Here is a 24081-nt window from a genome sequence, read left to right on the forward strand (position 1 = left end):
GCTTGTCTTTGAAAAGATGAGCATAGGTAGAGAAAATAGATTGGGAGAAATTAGAACAGTGGTCTTTTAAGCTAACATGGTGGACTTCCTTGTTAAATGAAAGCAGTCCCATTTTCAAACTGTCTCTGAGCCCTAATAATGACTGTACATGCTGCTTGACTAGATAAAAAAACAAGTTGTAACTTCTCCCAGCAGAGTAACATGAAAGCATTACTGAACCTTCAGTCTGGATTTCTTTACCACCATAAGCCACAAGCTTTGCACAATTTTGCCAAATCAAGCTTTTCACCAGCACATACTCTAGCAAATGTTTCTGCTGGCATAACATTGCACTTTGAACCTGTGTCACCTTTGAGCTCCATGGGTCTTCCATTTATCCAAATAGTACAAAATACTTCATTCTTTGCCCATAAATCTACTGTATTTATTGTTTCGTGAAGCACTGACACACCATCGACATAAAAAATAGTGTCACAGCTTTCTAATTGATCAACTAATTTCTTGAACTGTTCCCTTTCAGTAAAAGAATGTGTGCCTTTTGATTTACAAAACTATTTGAAATGATTCCACTTATTGCATCTGTGACATTGCTGACCAAAAGCTAAGCATTTTTCTCTTTTAGATTCATGGTTTCCACCACAATTACAACAGTTAGCTATGAAACTGGGTGTTGGCCCATTCTTTGAGTTTGCTGACTCACTGTTATGCTTCACTGAGACTGTGAGTGTTCTGGAATTTGCTAGAAAGCTCTGGGGTTTCCCTGTGAGTACTGCAGGGGTTACAGTAGCCTGTACTTGTAATAACATTCAAATGCACAATAAACTCTTTGAAATACTGTACTTTGTGAAATATGGTTTGAAATGGCTGTATTTTACAAAATAACTGTACTGTAATACTGCAAAATCATGTGAAAACTGATTAACAGATAGACTACTCAGACATGCATGCTTACATCTCAACAACTTACTACAAAATGACAGTCAGGCTCGCACATGCTTAGTATTTATATACTTGTGCAAGACCCTGGAAAGCTACTTAAAGCTATACACACATACTGATTTACAGGTATGATGAGTACACCTGACCAGACTAAGGGTAGATGTTACTTAGGATATGTGCTTGGGCCTGTTTCTTTTAAGCATGTGCTGCATACTATCAGCGTGAGCTTTAGAAGTTACTGGAAGCATGCATTTCTCATTTGTAAGCATATTTGTGTCCTTTTCTGTGAGCTCAAATATCTGACAAATCTCAATGGCCTTATTCAAAGTTAAATCACTGTCATGAAGCAAAATCTTTCTCACAGCTTCATCTTTGATACCACGCACAAGTCTGTCCTTTATCACTTCATCCTTTAAATCCCCACATCTGCACGTTTTAATCTTATTTCTCAAATCAGTTATATATGATGGAAAAGTTTCATCAGACTTTTGATCCCTTGTGTAAAATAAGTGTGTTTCCATTGTTATATTCATTTGGGGTTTACACATTTCTCTAAATTTAGATTTTCAGTACCGAGGGTCCTCTCTTGACTCAACCAGTACAATTATATGGTGTTAGAGAACAGGTGCATACACAAATGAATGTTCCCTTTCAATAGCTTCTAACCCAGCTAAATTAAGTAGAATAAATACCTTTGTACGGTCATCTCTATTAGAGAATGCAGCCTGTATGAAAGTGTCATACTCTTGCTCAAACACTCTCCAGTTCTATACAATATTATGGTCAAACACAAGTAAACTAGGTTTTAGAAAACCATCTGCCATGCCAACAAATTATGTGCCCAAACACACTAAAAGTATTGTCTTGTAATTATATGAACACGCACACACAGCCTGTACTTGTAATAACATTCAAATACACAATAAACTCTTCGAAATACTGTACTTTGCGAAATATGGTTTGAAATGGCTTTTATGAAATAACTGTACTGTAATACTGCACAAACGTGAACAATTTGTACACTTTGGATGTCTCGAATAACTTTGATTAATGTGAAAAAGTAGTGCTTAGCAAAAAAATGCAGTTGTTTCCCTTATTTTATTCATTTTATGTGATTTTGACTTTATTTCAAACATTTTCTGTAGTTATTTCAAACATTTCTAGTAATATATTGTATTTTTTAATATTTCTGTTACTTAGAAATTAATTTAGATTTCTGAAAGCCTCGTTTCATAGTTTGCAAATAAGAAATAGTCTGAGAACATTTTAATGCTTGAAATTCATTTCTGACCTGTCTTGCAAGTTATACATGCAGTAAGGATGATTTGCTGTTGTATATTCTGCCAATCATAGCTGTGTGCCTCTCGGTTTTGAATCTGGAGATCCCATTCTGTCACCATGTTGCTCGGCCCTCTCTAGTATAGATGATGATCAGGTGGAGTAGTTCATTTATATGCTTTATTACATAGAAACACATCAGGATGGAGAGGAGCATTAGAAAATATAAACAAACTGATTAACATATAGACTACACAGACATGCATGCTTACATCTCAACAGCTTACTACAAAATGGCAGTTTTGCTCACACATGCTCAGTATTTATACACTTGTACAAGCCCCTGAAGAGCTACTTAAAGCTGTACACACATACTGATCTACAGGTATGATGAGTACACCTGACCAGACTAAGGGCAGATATTACTATCCAGTGTATTATTTCCTCTGATATGTTTTCTCAAGTTGTTCCAACCAGTTTTTGATTATAATATATGTTTATTAGTGAAAACATAGTTGTCCCACCCAAATGCTAAATAACTGAAATCCTCCAAATTAGTGGGCTTGTGTGAGCTGTTATTTCTTCAAGTCTGATAAAGCATTCATTCCTTATGGGACATAACAAGAGTTCAGTAACTGTGAATTATGTGATATTATTAATGGTCACAAGGGCTTCTGTTATCGCACCCCTATGCCCTCTTTTGACATATCTAATATTTAGATTTTGTAAGAGGGAGTTGGAATCCTCACACAAGCTCCATCTGATGCGTGTGAATAAACAGTCACAAGAATAGGAGGAAAGCAGGAGAGGTCCTGCAACCATGTTTCAGCGAAAGTACGTATCTCATGATGCTGATGGTCAGGAAAGCATCTAGGAGAATAAAGCATGCTATCTTCATATTAACTTGTTGGAGAGCAAAATTGAATGTCCATCAGCTTTTTTGCATAAAGGAAGGTGCTGGTAATGGAAATTTAGAGCAAAGGAGAAGAGACAGAGTGAGACACAGTACATTGCCCACAAAGCAGCCTACAGCATTGATCACATCTCCCCATGTAGACACACATAGTATTAACCCCTCAACTCCATCTATGTAGCCAGTTATTGTATTCAGTCTTCCCTAAATCTTGAGACAGGTTTAGATGAGGTTTAAGAGTGTAGCCATAGAATTTTGTATCTCTCTCAATATAGAAACCTTGTATCTTTCATTCCCTTATGAAATTCGGTGAGGAAAAAAGAATCTTTCATACCCAGGCAGCTTTTTCAGTAACAAGACATCATTTATATTGGTCCTGAGAATTCAAGTTATAATTTCTTGTTCCCTCACCATTTTGGTAAATGGAGAATTTGTACATATAATCACAAAGCTACCTGTAGCAACAGTGCTGTCAGCTGGACAGGTAACATTGGTATCCTTGGGGAATCTGCAAGCTCTATCAGGAGTTCTAATAAGGAATCACCTTGTTTGCTATCAGGAGAAGCTGCATAAATGATGCAGAAGCGGTAAGCCTATGTGTGGGGAGGTTCTTTATATAGCTATAGATATTTGTGGGACTGTTATAAAGAACCTTAGTATAGGTCTTGGGGAAGGAGGTTGTTTATTGATATCATTATATGCTGCACGTTTCACCTAATGATGCTCAACATACTTATGACTCTCACATATGGGTTTATTTTGAAGACTGAACTATGTTTCAGTAAGCATAAGGCACTAGCTGCAATACATTTGAAAAACATCTTACACCAGACCACTGATGATGAAATCTAATAATCCTGCACATTTTTGAATTAAGGAGAAATCACTTTATAAATGAGGTGAAAATGGCTTTTGCAACATGGTGTTACTATTTACAGAAGTTATAGTAGTTTATTTAAAGTTCTAGTTATCTGTTTAAGGTAATCAAGAGTAATAGATCAGTAATTATTCATTTATTTTGAACAGCATCATATCATATATAGGGATAAAGCCCTAACAATGGCCCAGGAAAACCCAGGTTTGATTTCGCCACTCAGGTGTCTAACGGGTGGCATGGAGATGAGCCTGCCCATTCCAGGAAGGGAGGAAATTTGTCTAGGCATTCCATGAGGAGAGGAGTGGTTCATAGAGGGGCGTAACCCTCAGAAGTAAACCATGAGACATGTCATCAATGAAAAACCCCTCCAGTGGAAAGAGAGTAGAGCCTGGCCCTCCCCCAGGACAGCCTTACTTCTCTGTACTGGTCCCAGCCTTTGAACAGAGATAGTCTAGGGGCTGTAGGAGAGGATGGTAAACCTAGCCAGGCAAGGGAGCGTGAGTTAAACTGGAAAGATAGAAGCAGAAGAGGAGCATAAAACAATTAATATCCAGGGACAATAAAAAAATGCAGCAGCTCATTTCTGAAGGCAGCAAATTCTCAAGTTCTTAAGAAGCGATTAGTTAAGTACCTTTATCCATTTTTTTTATTAAAAGTTTTTGTTTTCATAATCTTAGGACTTGCACCATCTGCTTGTTTTTCTAAGAAAGGAAATTACTGTTTATCCACTTCTGTTTCACAGATAAGTATAAATGTAAGAAAATGTAAAGCTTTAATTGCCATGCTAGAAGAATAATGTCTTTTGTTTTTGTTAAAACATCATGCATTTTAGAGTCCTGACCTCAACAAGTTTAGAACGAGCAACCGTCACCGTGTTTAGTAGCTTACTGTTACCAAGTCATTAGTAATAAATGGACTGTAGACCATTTCAGTGGATCAAGACACAGTTGATCAGTAGAGGGTCCTCACATCAGTGTCACGTTTTGAGGATATTTTTAAAGTCATACTCAATAAAAACGATACGTTTTCCTTAGGACTAACTGTTTTGAAGTACAGATTCTACCACAGTAGTTTACAGACTGTAAATCTAAAATGTTGAGAGTTTCTTAGCGACCCTTAATGCTGCAAGAAGGCTCATGCAGATAATGATGGGCAGGTATCTTACCTTTCTCTCAGGTATTACTTATGCCACCTCATACCATCTGCATCTTTTTAATTAATTCCTTGGGAAAAAATAAACTCAGAGGTTAAACACACTTCTGACAGAAATGGATTCTTTACTTTGTATAACGAAGCACATATGTCAAGCTTGATGTGTTTGTTAGACATACTTCTAGAGTTCAAACGTGCAACATTTTTGTTATTCATTTATTTATTTCTTTTTCATCTAGTTATTAATTGGACAAATAAGTTGGTCCAAAACATTTATTTCAGCAATGGCCAGGGTAGGAAGCAAAACATGTATACATCAGACACAAAAGTAACACAATATATGCAACTATAAATGGTTAGTCATTGGCACAATCAGCACAGGAATATTAAACTTACACAAGCAACACACAAAAGGACACAATGGCATGCTTTAACTTATAAATAGATATCAAAAACAGTTTACCTTTTCTACTCTTAATTACCTGAACATAAGTATTCTAAACTCGTCAGGCAGAAACTACAGTTTGTTGAATTCCTGTAATCATGCAAACAAAGGAAAGAATCTTCTGTGCGCTATTCTCCTACACATTAATATGATATAGCCTACCCCAAAATTTTACATACTGTTAAGGAAAGTGCTGGAGTTTCTCTCCACCACAGAAAATGGAGAATTTGAATGGTTTCAACCCACTTGTTTTATGCATTTGAAAGTTTGGTGTGCATAGCATATGTGTGTGTGTGTGTGTGTGTGTGTGTGTGTGTGTGTGTGTGTGTGTGTGTGTGTGTGTGTGTGTGTGTGTGTGTGTGTGTGTGTGTGTCTGCGTGTCTGTGTGTGTGTGTGTGTCTGCATGTGTGTCTACGTGTGTGTGTGTCTGCGTGTGGGTGTCTGCGTGTGTATGTCTGTGTGTGTCTGCGCGTGTGTGTGTGTGCTTGTGCATGTCTATTTGTGTGAAACTTCTTGTGTTAGATATGTTCTCTTTTGCTCTGGTGTGGTTTGACGGACTGAACTTTAGGATGTTATAATAATCCCAAATAATACATATAGATAACAATGAATGGGGTCTATATCAGCTCAACAAAACAGCACATCATAGAATACAACAACCTCGAACTTCTAACCACAAAATCTGAAAACATTGAAAGCTCAGAATAGTGAATTTTTTTCCCTGGGAAAATATTCACTGTTCCGAGAAACACATACACAACACAAGCACACCAAAAAAAAGAACAATCCACACTCACACACATACACTTAATATCCTACATCTAACCCTACACTAAACTGCACATACAGTACTATCTGTCCACTATCCTTAACCAAAACCCTAACGCTAAGGTCCGTCACTATCGCACACTCACCTCACCCACGTCCTAACCCTAACTCACATACCCCACCCTAACCCTAAAGTCTATCACTATCGCACACTCACCTCACCCGCGCCCTAACCCTAACTCACATACCCCACCCTAACCCTAACATCCACACAATTGCACACTTACTTGAACCCAACCCGTAACTTTCCACCACAGTGCTGAAAATAGCGAAGCTACAGAAACGGACAACTGAATTCTTTCCCTAGGAAAAAAATTGGTTATCTGCAGCTTCGCTATTCTCAGTGTTCACTGTTTTCGGTTCAATATTAGATCATTCGAAGTATTAACACTTCAATGATCTAATATAGACCCCAATGAATGCAGTACTTGTGTGTGTGTGTGTGTGTGTGTGTGTGTGTGTGTGTGTGTGTGTGTGTGTGTGTGTGTGTGTGTGTGTGTGTGTGTGTGTGTGTGTGTGTGTGTGTGTGTGTGGAGGGGGGGGTGACTCCACTTTGAAATGGACACAGGATAAATTAAGTTACATTCTAGAATAACAGGGATAATGCCCCAGGAAGTGACTTCATAGGGTCATAGGTAGATATTAGGCTATCGGCCCTGGGGCCTATACAAGCCCAGCCAAAAAGGTACCCTGGCTTTTGCCACCCAAGAAAATTATTTTCCTGTGCCACTGTTGAGCAGAGCCACAGAGGTGATCCCCAGGGTGAATTTCCTATTTCCCATCCAATCATCAAGACACTAAAGCACAGAGTTTCCTACTACTGTAAATAACTTTTCCAAAGAGCTACTTTCACTTCCGAGAGCGAAGATTTCAGGCTGGTACTTGTGTGTTGCAGTATCTTGGGCTGTAAAGCCTGCATTGCTTTGCTGTTCTTTTCATTTGTCACAACTGCTGTTATTTCAACACCCCCAGCATGCACTGCTGCATTCAGTATTATTACCCATGCACATTTTGTTACACTTCTGTACAACAAAAGAGCACCTTTGACCATTCTCACATCTTTTCCAAGTTGTTTCTCCACATATCCACTGTAATATGTTTATATGTTGACTCTTTAAGAGTTCCATGGGTCATCAGGAAAGTTTGCTTCAGCTCCTTTACAATGTTAATATATCCACTAGTTATGTTTTTTCCAGAAGCAAATCATGCATTACTACTTTGTTTATATACTCCAAACTTTCTATCATGAGTTTTACTAATACAGAATTTCTCTATCTATGCTGCTGTTCCATTAGTTGATAACAAAGGTCACTACCCTGATACCCATTTCAAGGTTATCCAATCTATATACTGATTTTCTTCAGGGAGGGAGGTGAGCTCTAGAATGTAATATTAAAAATCTATATAATTGCTATTCATTTGCTACAGCCTCCAAACAAGCTTAGTACCAAATGAATGGAGGACTGCAAGAGTTATCCCTCTGCTCAAGGGAGGGCCATCCACAGACGTGGGAATCTATTGACCCATAAGCCTGACTAGTCTCATATGTAAGGCAATGGAAACAGTAATCATGGGCCTGATAAATAACAGCATATGGAACTTTCAGGCATTGGATCCAACCCACCTTTGCTTTATCAACAGCAGGTTATGCTTACTCAGCCTGGTGCAATTCTTTGAGAAGATCATCAAAGCAATGGACAGTGTATACTGCCTTAACTCAATCTGGCCAAAGCATTTGACACAATATCCCACTCAGACATTGTAGACATGCTTATAAAATTAGGTATAATCACCTACATTACCCACTGGATAGCCAGTTGGCTCACAGATAGGACAAAAGAAGTTGGGTTAAGGAAGTCTACCTCCATAAAAAGGCCAGTATGCAGTGGAGTCTCCCAGTGCACAATGCTGGGGCCACTCCTTTTGGCATCTACTTCTCTGAGCACAATGACAAGTGCAAAAGCCTGTGGCTGACCAAGTTCATATATGATATCAGACTAGGACAGAATACCCCAAAGATACAAATACTTTCCAAGCAGACCTCTCACAGACTTAATAACTGGTGCCAGAATCACAGTCTGAAACTTGATGCCAAAAAATGTATAAAAGTATCTTCTTTTAGAAAGATTGCCACCCTGGAAAATGTCTTCTTTGATAATACACCCCTAAAATTAGACTGTGGTCAGGGACTCAAAAATGAATGTAAACAGTGACTTGGAATTTGACTGTCATGTGTCTGCTGTAGTAAGGAAATCATTCTACTTTTCACAACTTATATGCAAGTGCATATAGCATCTTGGTCCAAGGATAACTTTGTTCTGATGTAGCCTGCCCTTATTAGACCAGTCATTAAGTGCAATGCCCCTTCTGATGTACCTAACCAGGCACATACAACAACTGCAGAATCCATAGTGGCTTCTCACAAAAATAACACATGACTTAGACAACATGTCCTGCACAGACTGCTGCAGATCCTTATCCTTTATATGATCCATGTCTGGTCTCCAAAGCATCCTCTGATCCAGCCCTAACGGACCTGTTGCACATTTGCAAAACAAATAATATCAGAAACACCCAATCTAGAGAACCAAACCTTGTCTACAACATAAATAAGACATCTTGGAGGGATAAGAATGTGTCTCAGGGTCTACCCTTGTCTGAAATCGGCTTCCCATCTATGTGAAGCAGAGTTTCTCCGTGCACTTATTCATGCACAACTTGGATGAGTGGCTGAGAAATCATGCACTTACCCCTGACCTGCCACATCAGTCCCTATTAGAAAGAAGAAGCATGTAAATGCTCTGCCACTGCTGCACAAGTTATACCCCTTTACAATAAGGGGCATCATAACCAGTCCAATATATCTGGTTCATACGTTCATGGGAGATTACTAGGCTAACGGCTTAAGAGCCCTTACAAGCCTAGCCATTGTAACTTGATTTTACCTAATATATGGCCCCTAGGGCAAGATGATGGCATGGTTCTGTGCCTATGTCTTGAGTATCTTACAAACTGCACCTGTCCATAAGAGACATAAGCACTACCCCATGTGTGGATTTGAGATTCCCCAACCACTGATCCAAACTGCATTTTAAGAGGACTAGGGAAAGACTACAAAGAAGGAGCAAAAATCTCTGAGACACACACCTGTCTCTCTGAAGGAGCAAAAATCTCTGAGACACACACCTGTCTCTCTAGCATGTTTTGTTTGAGTCACTGACTAAGTTTAGATCCCTAAATCAGGTGACCCTCATACTGTTTGACTTACGTGTAGCAGCTCCATTAGGGCTGGATTTGTGACTGTCTTGTAGGTCTTGTAAGTCAGGCAGAGGTCACCCTTTAATAGTATGTAGGAGACAAAATAAAGGGATAGGGTTTTCAGTCTATCCACACAGGAGATGTTGTTTACATCTTATATTCTCTGTGTGAGGAACCTCTGATATCTCTCCAGTTGCGGTAAGTGCCTAGTCAAGTATATATCAAGTAATTTATTGTTAGGATTTACGAAATGTTTTATATTTTGAGTGTACTGTTTTAAATAACATGTGATAATATATTGTCATGTGATGTGTTTTATAATTTGTAATTGGTGTTCAATCACGTAAATTAGTGGTGGATTTTAATTATTTAGTTCTGATGAGGTTCCACCGAATGAGGAACGAAAGTGCTTAACTGATGAAATAAAGTTTGCCGAGTGGTTTTAAGTTTGGTTTTCCATCCCTGTCTTCTAGGGTTCAGGCAGTTTTCTGTGTTTCAAAGTTTGTAGTTCATTTTTCTACATTTTTTACTATCTAACTGTGTATCTAAGTCTCTCACCTTTGAGTCTATTTTTAGGGCTGTACTGTTGATGTTGTAATTTGCAGAGCTATTTGACTTCCCAAAGGGTATGATAATGCATTTTTTAACATATAGTTTTAGACCATGCTTCTGACACCAATCATTTGTCTGACCGAGACCCTCCTGAAAGATATCTACATCACTGGAGGATTCAATGATTTCCCCAAGCTTGCAGTTCTCAGCAAACGTTGTCATCCAGAGGTCTACCACATTAGCCTTGAAGTCTGACAAGTATATTCCAAATTAGAGTGATCCCCAGCACTGAGCCCTATGGCAAACCACTAGTAAATGGCTGCTTGCTGGATCTGGATTCACCCACTTTAACCACATGTGTCCTGTCCACATGCCAAATGGCTATCCATCTGATGACATAGGGATTTACACCCAGTTTTGTGAGTTTATTTATAATACTAGAGTGGGGAATTGTGTTAAATGCCTTGGCCAGGTCGAGGTAAGCAATAGGTGCGGTTTTATCCTTATCCATGGCCTTAGTGACTTTCACAAAGAAATCCACCTGATTCAGTAGGCATAACCTGCCCGTGACAAAGCCAAATTGGGTCAGGTCTTGTGTTTGGAGGTTTCCTTTGTCATTATTTATCAGGTCCATGATTATTCTTTCCATGGCCTTACATATAAGACCAGTCAAACTTATGAAACTGTAACTTCCCATGTCAGTAGATGGTCCCCCTTTATGCATAGGGATAACTGTTGCTGTTCTCCACTCTATCGGGACAAAGCCAGTCTTGAGGCTGTGGTTAAATATATATCCTAATAGGCCTGATAAGCTGTTTAAGAGACAACATGTTATATTATCAGACCCCATTGAAGCAGTGTGTTTTCCTTTGGAAAGCGCAATGGCAACATGTTCTTTGGTTTTAATTGGCAGTGGAGTGGTGGAGGGTATTTCTTGGGGAAGACCTGGGAGTGAAGGGAAGGTGAAATCTGGGCTGAATTTGCCAGCTAGCAGATTTGCTATAGCTTCTGGCTGAATGTAGGTGATTCCCTACACAACGTACTCACACGTAAGGCAGGTGCAAAGGCCAAAAAAACATGCAAAACTCAAAAAGAGACCAGCACCAAAGGATGAGATAAATATATTAATTCAAAAAGGCAAAAACCATAAATCAGACCGGTTTCAGCCCCAAGGCCTTCAACAGTAATACACTAATAACATTCAAAGAATACTTAAATAGTATTTCAAATACAATAATTAAGCAGATCAATCAGTATTTAAAGGCACAGTATAATAACAGGAGACATGCTCCATCAATATACAAACAACCACTCAAAGATAGTCATTCAAGCCAGGGGAAAATAAACCCCCTAATTTAATAATCCAAGCCCTCTCCTTATTATTTAATATACTGTGCCATCCCATTTTTCTAGCTCTGTCTCCCCAAATTTTATCAATAATAGTGAAATTAAATTTGGCTGTTTTGTGGTTTAAAGCATGTTTGTATAGGGCATTGGTCAAACGCTGGTTTCTCATATCACTGAGATGTTCCAACATTCTAACCCTGAGTGGCCTAGACATCTGTCCCACATAAAAAGCAAAACAGGAACATGTGGCCAAATAGACCACCCAATCCGTACCCCAATTACCAAAACATTTTATCTGATATACCCTACTAGTATTTCTACTAGAAAATTCTTTAGTTTTAAGCATATGTGTACAGAATAAGCAATGCCCACAGGGAAAAGACCCAATCAGTTTATCTCCAGTTAATGTAATTTGTTGACCAAAACCAGTTTTCATATGTCCAATTTTAAATTGATTAAAGTATGAGCCCAAATTCTGGCCCCTACGGTATGAGAATAAACACTCTGGAGGTAGTATCCTAGCTAACTCTTGGTTGGCCAAAAGAATGTTCCAATTATTCTTAATAACATTCCTAGTAGCCTTGATGTGCCTTCCATAAGTTATCACAAACCTAATCACCTCCTGTTCTGTACCTGATTTCACTTGATATTCCAATAATTTGACACTGTCTTGTTTCTGAGCCCAATTACTAGCAGTCCTAACATACCCTGACTTATATCCCTGGTTGCAGAACCTTTTTATGAGGTCCTGTTGATGGTATTCGTAGGTACATTGATCTGAGCAAATCCTCCTCACTCTCAAAAATTGGGATCTGGGTATATTTCTGATGATATGAAGGGGATGTAAACTAGTAGTCTCCAATAAGCTATTATATTGGGGGTATTTACGAAACACTTGTGTAGATAAAGTATGATTTGAACTACATGTTTTTCGAACATCCAAAAAATGGATCTCCTGATCATGCATATTAAGTGTAAACTCCATCCCCCATTTGTTCTCATTTAGATATTGGACAAACTCTAGTAGATATATAACATCACCCCGCCAAATCAACCAACAATCTTCAAGGTACCTACACCAAATATCCATCTCCCTAAATAAATATTATGTAATGGGTCATAGATAAGAAATTCTTCTAGGTACCCCATAAAAAGGTCCACATAAATGGGGGCAAAAGAAGCCTCCATTACAGTTCCTTATGTTTGCCAAAAGCAGTCTGCTTTTTGGTTGCCGATAGCCATAATGGTGTTCAAACACTTTGTCCAGATAGGCAGTGTTGCCTACATTGCTTATGGTCCTCATGCAGGCAAGCTGGTGGCTATTGTGGATGTTATTGACCAAAACAGGGCACTGGTTGATGGTCCTTGCTCTGGTGTAAGAAGACAAGCAATGCCGTTTAAATGCATGCAGCTGACAGACTTTGTCACTGATGTGCCACATAGTGCTCATCAGAAGTATGTCCGCGCTGCCTGGGAGAAAGCAAAAATCAGTGAGAAGTGGGCCGCAATGAACTGGGTGAAGAAAATTGAAGCCCGCCAAAAGAGGGCAAAAATGACTGATTTTGATCGTTACAAGGTTATGAAAGCCAAGAAAATGAGAAACCGGATCATTAAACATGAACTTAAAAAGCTTCAGAAGGCCGCAAAGACTGCATAATTGGATAGAGTTTGACAATAAACTTTTGTTTAATATAAAAAAAAAAGGGTTGGGAGGGTGGCCTAATGGTTAAGGTGTTTGCCTTGCAAACACAAGGTGCAGGGTTTGAGTCTCATAAGGGATAACTGGCTAGGCTTAAAATGGCTCACAAGGGCAGTTAGCTTAGTACTAATCTATGAACCTATGAACCTAAATAAAACACATTCTCAGTTAGTATATGTTCGGCCATACAAATTAACAAAGTGTTGAAGCTGGATGGATAGATGTCCGCCTTGTCAAGCCAATATTTTAAGGCCTCCAGTCTAGACCAATGGGGGATATTTGTATAAAGAGCGGTAACATCTAACGTGCACATCATCGAACCCGGCTCCAACTGTGAATCAGACAAAATCTGGAGAAATTGGGAGGTGTCTTCAAGTGTAGAATGGACCATCTTTAACAGAGTCTGTAAGTACTGTGTAAGAAATACTGAAAGGGGTTCTGTCAGTGAACCCCTGCCATATACTATAGGTCTTCCTGGTGGTTTCTCCAAACATTCATGAATTATAGGTAGCAGATAAAAAATCTGCCTCTGAGGATCATCCACCACCAGTTGTTATTTAGTTCCCTCATCAATAACGCCCTCCTCCACAGTAAGTTCTAAAAAGAGTCTATTTCACTTTTGAACTGCATGGTAGGATCAAGTGGCATTGGCATATAGTATCTGGAATCATGTAACTGTCTATATGTCTCATTCAAATAATACTGCATGTCCATGACTACCACCACTCCTCCTTTGTCTGATGTAATAACGATATTAGAGTTATTTTATTCAAATTTGTTAATGCCTGTTGTTCCTGCTCCGATAAATTATGGCCTAACATACGAGAATCACTTTGTTTGAAATGCAAATCTTTAAGACAAGACTCCTGAAATACAGAAACAAATGTATCCATTGGAGGTTGGAAATTGGATTTACGAAACTGAAAATCCATACTTATCCAACTTTTATCTTGTCCACCAAAAAATAGTTTTAAATTTAGCAGACGGCAAAATGCCAACACATCATTGACTACAGTATCTTCATTCAGAAAGAAACCAGGAACATATGATAGTCCTTTATTGAGTAGTTGTAATTCCACATTAGTCAGGTTAACAGAGGAGATATTGTGTACATTAAAAACTTCAGTTATTGAGGTATTAGGACCTGTAACAGTGTTTCCACATTTTTCACTCTTTCTATGTTTTCTACCACCCCTGCATTGTTTAGTCCTAAACAGTCATCCAAACTTCTATATTTGTTATGTACTGGGGACCACTGAGTGAGTACTTGTTCAGTTTCGGTAGCAGACGAATCCCCCTTGACGTACTACTATAATCGGTCTTGGATCTCTTTATGGTAGGTCTGGGTCTCTTCTTCCTAAGCTTCACTACACCAGGCTGACCATCAAAAATTGTGACCATTTATTTTAGGTCCAAATGGTTTACCCTTATCATAATTTATCAAATCCCTTTGAAATTTCTGTAGTTTTGTGGTTTTTAAAGTTTTTTCCAAGGATAACAAATTCTGAGAAAGTTTGGTCAAACATAACTTATACTGGGTTTGTCTATCAAAAGCTTTCACCTCCTCACCAATTTGTTTGATCTCATTAGTGTTGGTCACTATGACCTATTCATAATAGGAAGACAGAACATTAACAAAGGACATTGTAGCTTGTTGCTGAACAGAGGCCCATTCTTCCATCAATAAATCATCTGGAACACTAACAAAGGGTTGTGTTTGAATTCTTAATCCCCTTGGTGTAATATTTTTTGCTTGATATGCCTGAAATAATTTTAAGTCCCAGACATTGGTCCTGAGTGAAGACATGCTTTTAGTAAGCTTTCCAAACAAATCTCTACAAATATTGTCTAGGTCCCTTATGTTTTTCTCCATGCTTTTGTTCTGATACATAAGCCCAAAAACATGCAAGTCATCCTTATCAGATGACAGTCCGAGTGTAGGTGATGCCATCTAAAACTAATTTTGCCCATTGTTTGGTGTTGCTCATAGGATCGTAGACATAACTGACTTGATTAGTTCCTTGATTCACTTAGACTATTGAGGGACTTTTTGCTCTGTTGAGGACACGTCCTCTTACTTCTTGACAGGATTTTCTTTCTTTTGTTATGCAATCTGTTAATACCAGGGTCCACCAAGGTGGCTTGTTTTGCAGTTTTGACCTGGGTCTAATAAGATCTGGTACTGCCATTTCTCTGCAGTTGTTTATATGGTCACAGCACTTTTGTGTACACCTCTGCATAGGTTTCTATGTTTTCTGCATTTGGGAGAGCTTGGAATCTAGCAGTGGCAGCTGGTAACTTCAAATCAAAGGGGAGGCTGCAGGGGACAGTTGAATGGGTGGGGCCAATGGGAAGGGGTGTGACCAACTAGAAAGGGGTAGAGCTATGCTCAAAAACCACAAAAACTGGTACTTTAATTAAATACACTGCCCTGGGAGCCAAACTGTCATCATGAGAGTCCAATCAAGACAAAATGAAGTGTAGAAGAAAAAAATATTTCAATGCATTGGCTACATGACAGCTTACTTAATATCTAGATGGAAACAAAAAGGTTGTAAGGCATGAAAAAATAAATTACTTTTTAAATACATTACTGGAATGCCAGTCAAAAATCAAGTATAAAAAAACAAGCAGCACTCAACTCAAACCACTTTTCCTTGCACTGCAGTTCTAATTCTAATGTATATTTAGATTTATAAAAGTACCAAGTAACATGCTTAAAGTAGCAATCTCTGTGATACCCCCACTTGTAAAAATGTTTCTTATCCAAAAAAGACCTGCTGCCTGACAATTATCTACTTGTTTCATGGGGAAAACATGATCAAAGTAAAAAATGAACAGCAAACAAGAAACAAGCTCAAGATAAATTGCTTAAAGGATTACTGCACAGGTTATGGACCACACATGATAGATTGGCATTCTGTTTAGTTTACGGGTAAAGCCTGAAAGGATGACTGCAAGTCTCCAACAAATGTAATGAGCTTCTGAAAACGCTGTAATCCTGTCCTTTATTACAAATACTGTCATGTGCATTTCAATGCCTAAGGCTTGTATGTTATCTAGTTATGTGGATATTCTCTGCATGGCAACAACAAAAATACTTTCAATGTTGGTAATTCTTTAACAGTATGCTTATTAAAGCTTACTTGCATCTTACAATCTCAGACAAGCTTACCTGATGGTCATTAAAGCATTGCTACTTAAACAGAGCAACAAGCACTGCAACAATATGCATTTTCTGAATAATAAGACGCATAAATCAACAGTATAAAATATTACAGAAAACCAGAACATTCTGCAAAATCAAGGACAAATGAAAAGCCACTGTAGTACTTGTGTCTACCTTGGATGGGGGATGCTCTGCACACTTACACTGCATAACTGCTCCTTCCTTGCTTGGACACATCCAGATTCACTACATGGGGGAGTGGGGTGCAACAAGTATGTCACAATTTGAAATGTCTCTGGCTGATGGTGATGGCCCTGACACATTTGTCATACCTCTTAGCTTCAGAGGAAGAAATCTGGACAAAGACATAAACAGAAGTGGGGCAAAGGCCCAAAAATAAGGACAATTTTTAAATATTGTTCTTATAAACTTACAAAGATAATAGAATAGTATGTCTTGCATTAGTATGAATTTTCTGAAGGGTATGAAATCTGAAACTCAAATGTCTGTCATTATTTTCTAACTTCAGTCTTTAATGATTTGCCACTAATTTGCCAGAAAACCACAATTTTATGAAAAATGTGAAGCAGAAATATAAAATAGCCACACAATACAACTGGGAACATATCAAAGAAGGGACACTTTTTTAATATTAGTACTGTTAAGTTGAGCAGCTGACAAAAATAAGAGAATCTACATGCATTTCTGAAATAAATGTAATCTATAACTCCGATCATTACAATTATTTATTAATTGTAAACCCTCCACATTTTATTCAAAATTGTCATTTTGCTGAGGGATTATTAAGGGGAGAGCAACATTGTGATCCAAAGTTGGGGACAGTTGAGAGGTTTGGATATACATAATTCTATAAAGCGCATACCTCTCAATCTCTTAATGTAGGAAATCTGGACAAGGCCAAATATATTGGGGGAACATACGGACAGTACTAAAAATTGCTCTTGTATAAACTTAGACAGTTGATAGAATAACAGGTCTTCCTTTAGCATGCATTTTTCTGAAGGGTATGGAATCTGAAACTCAATGTCTGTCTTTATTTAGTGACTTAATTCCTAAATGATTTTCCAGAAAACCACAAATTTTATGAGGAACAAAATAAAAATAAGAAGCAAAAATCTGTTCATTCTGTGAAAATCTGAGCAGTTGAGAGGTATAGTTTAGCCGGGGCTGTCTTTGAGTTTGCCGCCCTTCCCGCCTCACAAAATCATGGTCGAATTGGGCCCTCCCCCTGCAGCCATTCCAATGTCCCATTACTTGGCTGTTTTACCCCATTTACCATAAACACTGTAATGTACATACTGCTTTACTTCTATGATTATTTGGATTTCATTTAAAAGTTTTATTTTACATTTTACAACACAAAAACTAATAGACATCTGCTAAACAAAGAAATGCAGTCTCACAATGAAAATAAACAGCATTAAAACTTCTCTGCCCTTGAAACTCACATTCATTGAAAAAGCACTGAAACCCACATTCAAAGAAAATACATCTGGCCAGTGACAGATAAAGATTAACTTTGGGCTGTTTTCAAATCATAGGCTCCTTGCACACAAAACATACATGTATTCTTTGATACACCTTCCTGATTGTATTAAATTATTTTCTTTGTATAATACAGTACAGCTGTTAGACACCATTTTAAATTTATTGTTTTGAACATTTTTCCAGTAAACAATGAAACAAAATGTATGCACCTGTAATGACAAAATTGCCCAATTCAGAAAATTTCCATCATAAAAGTCTACTCAAACTTCTACAATCCACCAATGTCAGTAAATATGCACAATCACTGCAGACATAAAAGTCACCTAAATAATTCCACATTAAAGAGATATGTAACTAATGAAGAGGTTGCTGCTAGCAAACAACTTTATAGTTCATTGTTTCATCTACAAATAAAGTGCCTATTACTCTTGAGGAATAAATTCCCCATGTTACATTAAAAAATGATAAGCTAGTAATATTGCAATAGGGAATGGATGGCAAACTGATAACAAGTTCATAGTTACCAGGTATCTCCTCCAAAGAGGACATTCTCAGGACTGCAGCATCCACCCCCTTTAAAAGTACAATACAGTACCGTATCAGCAATGCATCTACATACTGTGGGAGTAAAACCCACAGCCTTCTGCATCAAAAGCAAGTACACTTCTCTTCCCCTGAAGCTCTTAGCTCCTTGTAAAATCCACTCGACACTCAACTGTATTTCTCAACTTTGCAGCACATGAGCACAAGGAATCTGGAAAAAGCCAAAATGTATTGGAGGGGGGACAAAAGCCCAAAAACCAGGGACACATTTTAAACATTGCTTGTATAATCTTGGAAAGTTGTTAGAATAAAATGCCATGCTACCACCATGCATTTCCCTGCCAAGTCTTGAACCCAGCATGCTGTGCACTACAGTCAGAGCAACAGACCACTATGCCAAATCAGCTGCTTTTTGAAAGACAGGAAGACTGAAACTTAAATGGCTATCATTTAGTGAACTCAGTTCTCACCACAGCTCTCAACATCTTAGCACAAAAAAAACTGGACAAAGCCAATATTGGGGGAATACAGCCCCGGAAATATGGACAAATTTCAAATATTGATCTTATAAACTTAGAAAATCCCTAGAATAAAATGTTTTGTGTTACCATGTACTTTCTAAAGAATATGAAGTCTGAAATTCAAATGTCTGTCATTATTTAGTGAATTCAAAATCCAGAAAACCACAGATCTTACGAGGAACAGAACAGAACAAAAATATGAGGCAAAAATCTGAATAGTTTTCACAAGTGGTGGGGGTAAGAATTCAGCTTCTTGCTACCTGCACCCGCACTCTGAGGATCATCCACCACCAGTTGTTATTTAGTTCCCTCATCAATAACGCCCTCCTCCACAGTAAGTTCTAAAAGAGTCTATTTCACTTTTGAACTGCATGGTAGGATCAAGTGGCATTGACATATAGTATCTGGAATCATGTAACTGTCTATATGTCTCATTCAAATAATACTGCATGTCCATGACTACCACCACTCCTCCTTTGTCTGATGTAATAACGATATTAGAGTTATTTTATTCAAATTTGTTAATGCCTGTTGTTCCTGCTCCGATAAATTATGGCCTAACATACGAGAATCACTTTGTTTGAAATGCAAATCTTTAAGACAAGACTCCTGAAATACAGAAACAAATGTATCCATTGGAGGTTGGAAATTGGATTTACGAAACCGAAAATCCATACTTATCCCACTTTTATCTTGTCCACCAAAAAATAGTTTTAAATTTAGCAGACGGCAAAATGCCAACACATCATTGATTACAGTATCTTTATTCAGAAAGAAACCAGGAATATATGATAGTTCTTTATTGAGTAATTGTAATTCCACATTAGTCAGGTTAACAGAGGAGACATTGTGTACATTAAAAACTTCAGTTATTGAGGTATTAGGGCCTGTAACAGTGTTTCCACATTTTTTACTCTTTCTATGTTTTCTACCACCCCTGCATTGTTTAGTCCTAAAGGGTCATCCAAACCTCTAGATTTGTTATGTACTGGGGACCCCTGAGTGAGTACTTGTTCAGTTTCGGTAGCAGACGAATCTTCCCCTGACATACTACTATAATCGGTCTTGGATCTCTTTAAGATCGATCTAGGTCTCTTCTTCCTAAACTTCCCCACACCAGGCTGATCATCAAAAATTGTGGCCATTTCTTTTAGGTCCAAATGGTTTACCCTTATCATAATTTGTCAAATCCCTTTGAAATTTCTGTAGTTTTTTGGTTTTTAAAGTTTTTTCCAAGGATAACAAATCCTGAGAAAGTTTGGTCAAACATAACTTATACTGGGTTTGTCTATCAAAAGCTTTCACCTCCTTACAAATCTGTTTGATCTCATTAGTGTTGGTCACTATGACCTATTCATAATAGGAAGACAGAACATTAACAAAGGACATCGTAGCTTGTTGCTGAACAGAGGCCCATTCTTCCATCAATAAATCATCTGGAGCACTAACAAAGGGTTGTGTTTGAATTCTTAATCCCCTCGGTGTAATATTTTTTGCTTGATATGCCTGAAATAATTTTAAGTCCCAGACATTGGTCCTGAGTGAGGACATGCTTTTAGTAAGCTTTCCAAACAAATCCCTACAAATATTGTCTGGGTCCCTTATGTTTTTCTCCATGCTTTTGTTCTGATACATAAGCCCAAAAACATGCAAGTCATCCTTATCAGATGACAGTCCGAGTGTAGGTGATGCCGTCTAAAACTAATTTTGCCCATTGTTTGGTGTTGCTCATAGGATCGCAGACATAACTGACTTGATTAGTTCCTTGATTCACTTAGACTATTGAGGGACTTTTTGCTCTGTTGTGGACACGTCCTCTTACTTCTTGACATGATTTTCTTTCTTTTGTTATGCAATCTGTTAATACCAGGGTCCACCAAGGTGGCATGTTTTGCAGTTTTGACCTGGGTCTAATTCGATCTGGTACTGCCATTTCTCTGCAGTTGTTTATATGGTCACAGCGCTTTTGTGTACACCTCTGCATAGGCTTCTATGTTTTCTGCATTTGGGGGAGCTTGGAATCTAGCAGTGGCAGCTGGTAACTTCAAATCAAAGGGGAGGCTGCAGGGGACAGTTGAATGGGTGGGGCCAATGGGAAGGGGTGTGACCAACTAGAAAGGGGTAGAGCTATGCTCAAAAAACCACAAAAACTGGTACTTTAATTAAATACACTGCCCTGGGAGCCAAACTGTCATCATGAGAGTCCAATCAAGACAAAATGAAGTGTAGAAGAAAAAAAATATTTCAATGCATTGGCTACATGACAGCTTACTTAATATCTAGTTGGAAACAAAAAGGTTGTAAGGCATGAAAAAATAAATTACTTTTTAAATACATTACTGGAATGCCAGTCAAAATCAAGTATAAAAAAACAAGCAGCACTCAACTCAAACCACTTTTCCTTGCACTGCAGTTCTAATTCTAATGTATATTTAGATTTATAAAAGTACCAAGTAACATGCTTAAAGTAGCAATCTTTGTGCTACCCCCACTTGTAAAAATGTTTCTTATCCAAAAAAGACCTGCTGCCTGACAATTATCTACTTGTTTCATGGGGAAAACATGACCAAAGTAAAAAATGAACAGCAAACAAGAAACAAGCTCAAGATAAATTGCTTAAAGGATTACTGCACAGGTTATGGACCACACATGATAGATTGTCATTCTGTTTAGTTTATGGGTAAAGCCTGAAAGGATGACTGCAAGTCTCCAACAAATGTAATGAGCTTCTGAAAATGCTGTAATCCTGTCCTTTATTACAAATACTGTCATGTGCATTTCAATGCCTAAGGCTTATATGTTATCTAGTTATGTGGATATTCTCTGCATGGCAACAACAAAAATACTTTCAATGTTGGTAATTCTTTAACAGTATGCTTATTAAAGCTTACTTGCATCTTACAATCTCAGACAAGCTTACCTGATGGTCATTAAAGCATTGCTACTTAAACAGAGCAACAAGCACTGCAACAATATGCATTTTCTGAATAATAAGAAGCATAAATCAACAGTATAAAAATATTACAGAAAACCAGAACATTCTGCAAAATCAAGGACAGATGAAAAGCCACTGTATCACTTGTGTCTATCTTGGATGGGGGGATACCCTGCACACTTACACTGCATAACTGCTCCTTCCTTGCTTGGGCACATCCAGATTCACTACATGGGGGAGTGGGGTGCAACAAGTATGTCACAATTTGAAATGTTTCTGGCTGATGGTGATGGCCCTGACACATTTGTCATACCTCTTAGCTTCAGAGGAAGAAATCTGGACAAAGACATAAACAGAAGTGGGACAAAGGCCCAAAAATAAGGACAATTTTTAAATATTGTTCTTATAAACTTAGAAAGATAATAGAATAGTATGTCTTGCATTAGTATGAATTTTCTGAAGGGTATGAAATCTGAAACTCAAATGTCTGTCATTATTTCCTAACTTCAGTCTTTAATGATTTGCCACTTATTTGCCAGAAAACCACAATTTTATGAAACATGTGAAGCAGAAATATAAAATAGCCACACAATACAACTGGGAACATATCAAAGAAGGGGCACATTTTTAATATTAGTACTGTTAAGTTGAGCAGCTGACAAAATAAGAGAATCTACATGCATTTCTGAAATAAAAGTAATCTATAACTCCGATCATTACAATTATTTATTAATTGTAAACCCTCCATATTTTCTTCCAAAATTGCCATTTTGCTGAGGGATTATTAAGGGGAGAGCAACATTTTGAGCCAAAGTTGGGGACAGTTGAGAGATTTGGATATACATAATTCTATAACGCGCATACCTCTCAATCTCTTAATGCAGGAAATCTGGACAAGGCCAAATATATTGGGGGAACATACAGACAGTACTAAAAATTGCTCTTGTATAAACTTAGACAGTTGATAGAATAACAGGTCTTTCTTTAGTATGCATTTTTCTGAAGGGTATGGAATCTGAAACTCAATGTTTGTCATTATTTAGTGACTTAATTCCTAAATGATTTGCCAGAAAACCACAAATTTTATGAGGAACAAAACAAAAATAAGAAGCAAAAATCTGTTCATTCTGTAAAAATCTGGGCAGTTGAGAGATATAGTTTAGCCGGGGCTGTCTTTGAGTTTGCCACCCTTCCCGCCTCACAAAATCATGGTTGAATTGGGCCCTCCCCCTGCAGCCATTCCAATGTCCCATTACTTGGCTGTTTTACCCCATTTACCATAAACACTGTAATGTGCATACTGCTTTACTTCTATGATTATTTGGATTTCATTTAAAAGTTTTATTTTACATTTTACAACACAAACACTAATAGACATCTGCTAAACAAAGCAATGCAGTCTCACAATGAAAATAAACAGCATTAAAACTTCTCTGCCCTTGAAACTCACATTCATTGAAAAAGCACTGAAACCCACATTAAAAGAAAATACATCTGGCCAGTGACAAATAAAGATTAACTTTGGGCTGTTTACAAATCATCGGCTCCTTGCACACAAAACATACATGTATTCTTTGATACACCTTCCTGATTCTATTAAATTATGTTCCTTGTATAATACAGTACAGCTGTTAGACACCATTTTAAATTTATTGTTTTGAACATTTTTCCAGTAAACAATGAAACAAAATGTATGCACCAGTAATGACAAAATTGCCCAATTCAGAAAATTTCCATCATAAAAGTCTACTCAAACTTCTACAATCCACCAGTGTCAGTAAATATATGCAATCTCTGCAGACATAAAAATCACCTAAATAATTCCACATTAAAGATTTATGTAACTTATGAAGAGGTTGCTGCTAGCAAACAACTTTATATTTCATTGTTTTCATCTACAAATAAAGTGCCTATTACTCTTGAGGAATAAATTCCCCATGTTACATTAAAAAATGATAAGCTAGTAATATTGCAATAGGGAATGGATGGCAAACTGATAACAAGTTCATAGTTACTAGGTATCTCCTCCAAAGAGGACATTCTCAGGACTGCAGCATCCACCCCCTTTAAAAGTACAACACAGTACCGTATCAGCAATGCATCTACATACTGTGGG

General features: G+C 37.8%; 1 protein-coding gene across 1 annotated transcript; it reads left to right on the forward strand.

Moving 5' to 3' along the window:
• Positions 1-12826: 12826 nt before the first annotated feature.
• LOC122813925 (60S ribosomal protein L14-like) lies at positions 12827-13292 on the forward strand. The gene has a single exon (XM_044086473.1). The coding sequence runs from the start codon at positions 12833-12835 to the stop codon at positions 13244-13246; it is 414 nt and encodes a 137-aa protein (XP_043942408.1). The 5' UTR covers positions 12827-12832; the 3' UTR covers positions 13247-13292.
• The last annotated feature ends 10789 nt before the right edge of the window (positions 13293-24081 follow it).

This window comes from Protopterus annectens, chromosome 1.part1 (genome assembly GCF_019279795.1).
Source record: "Protopterus annectens isolate FY-2018-M chromosome 1.part1, PAN1.0, whole genome shotgun sequence".
Lineage (NCBI taxonomy): Eukaryota > Metazoa > Chordata > Ceratodontiformes > Protopteridae > Protopterus > Protopterus annectens.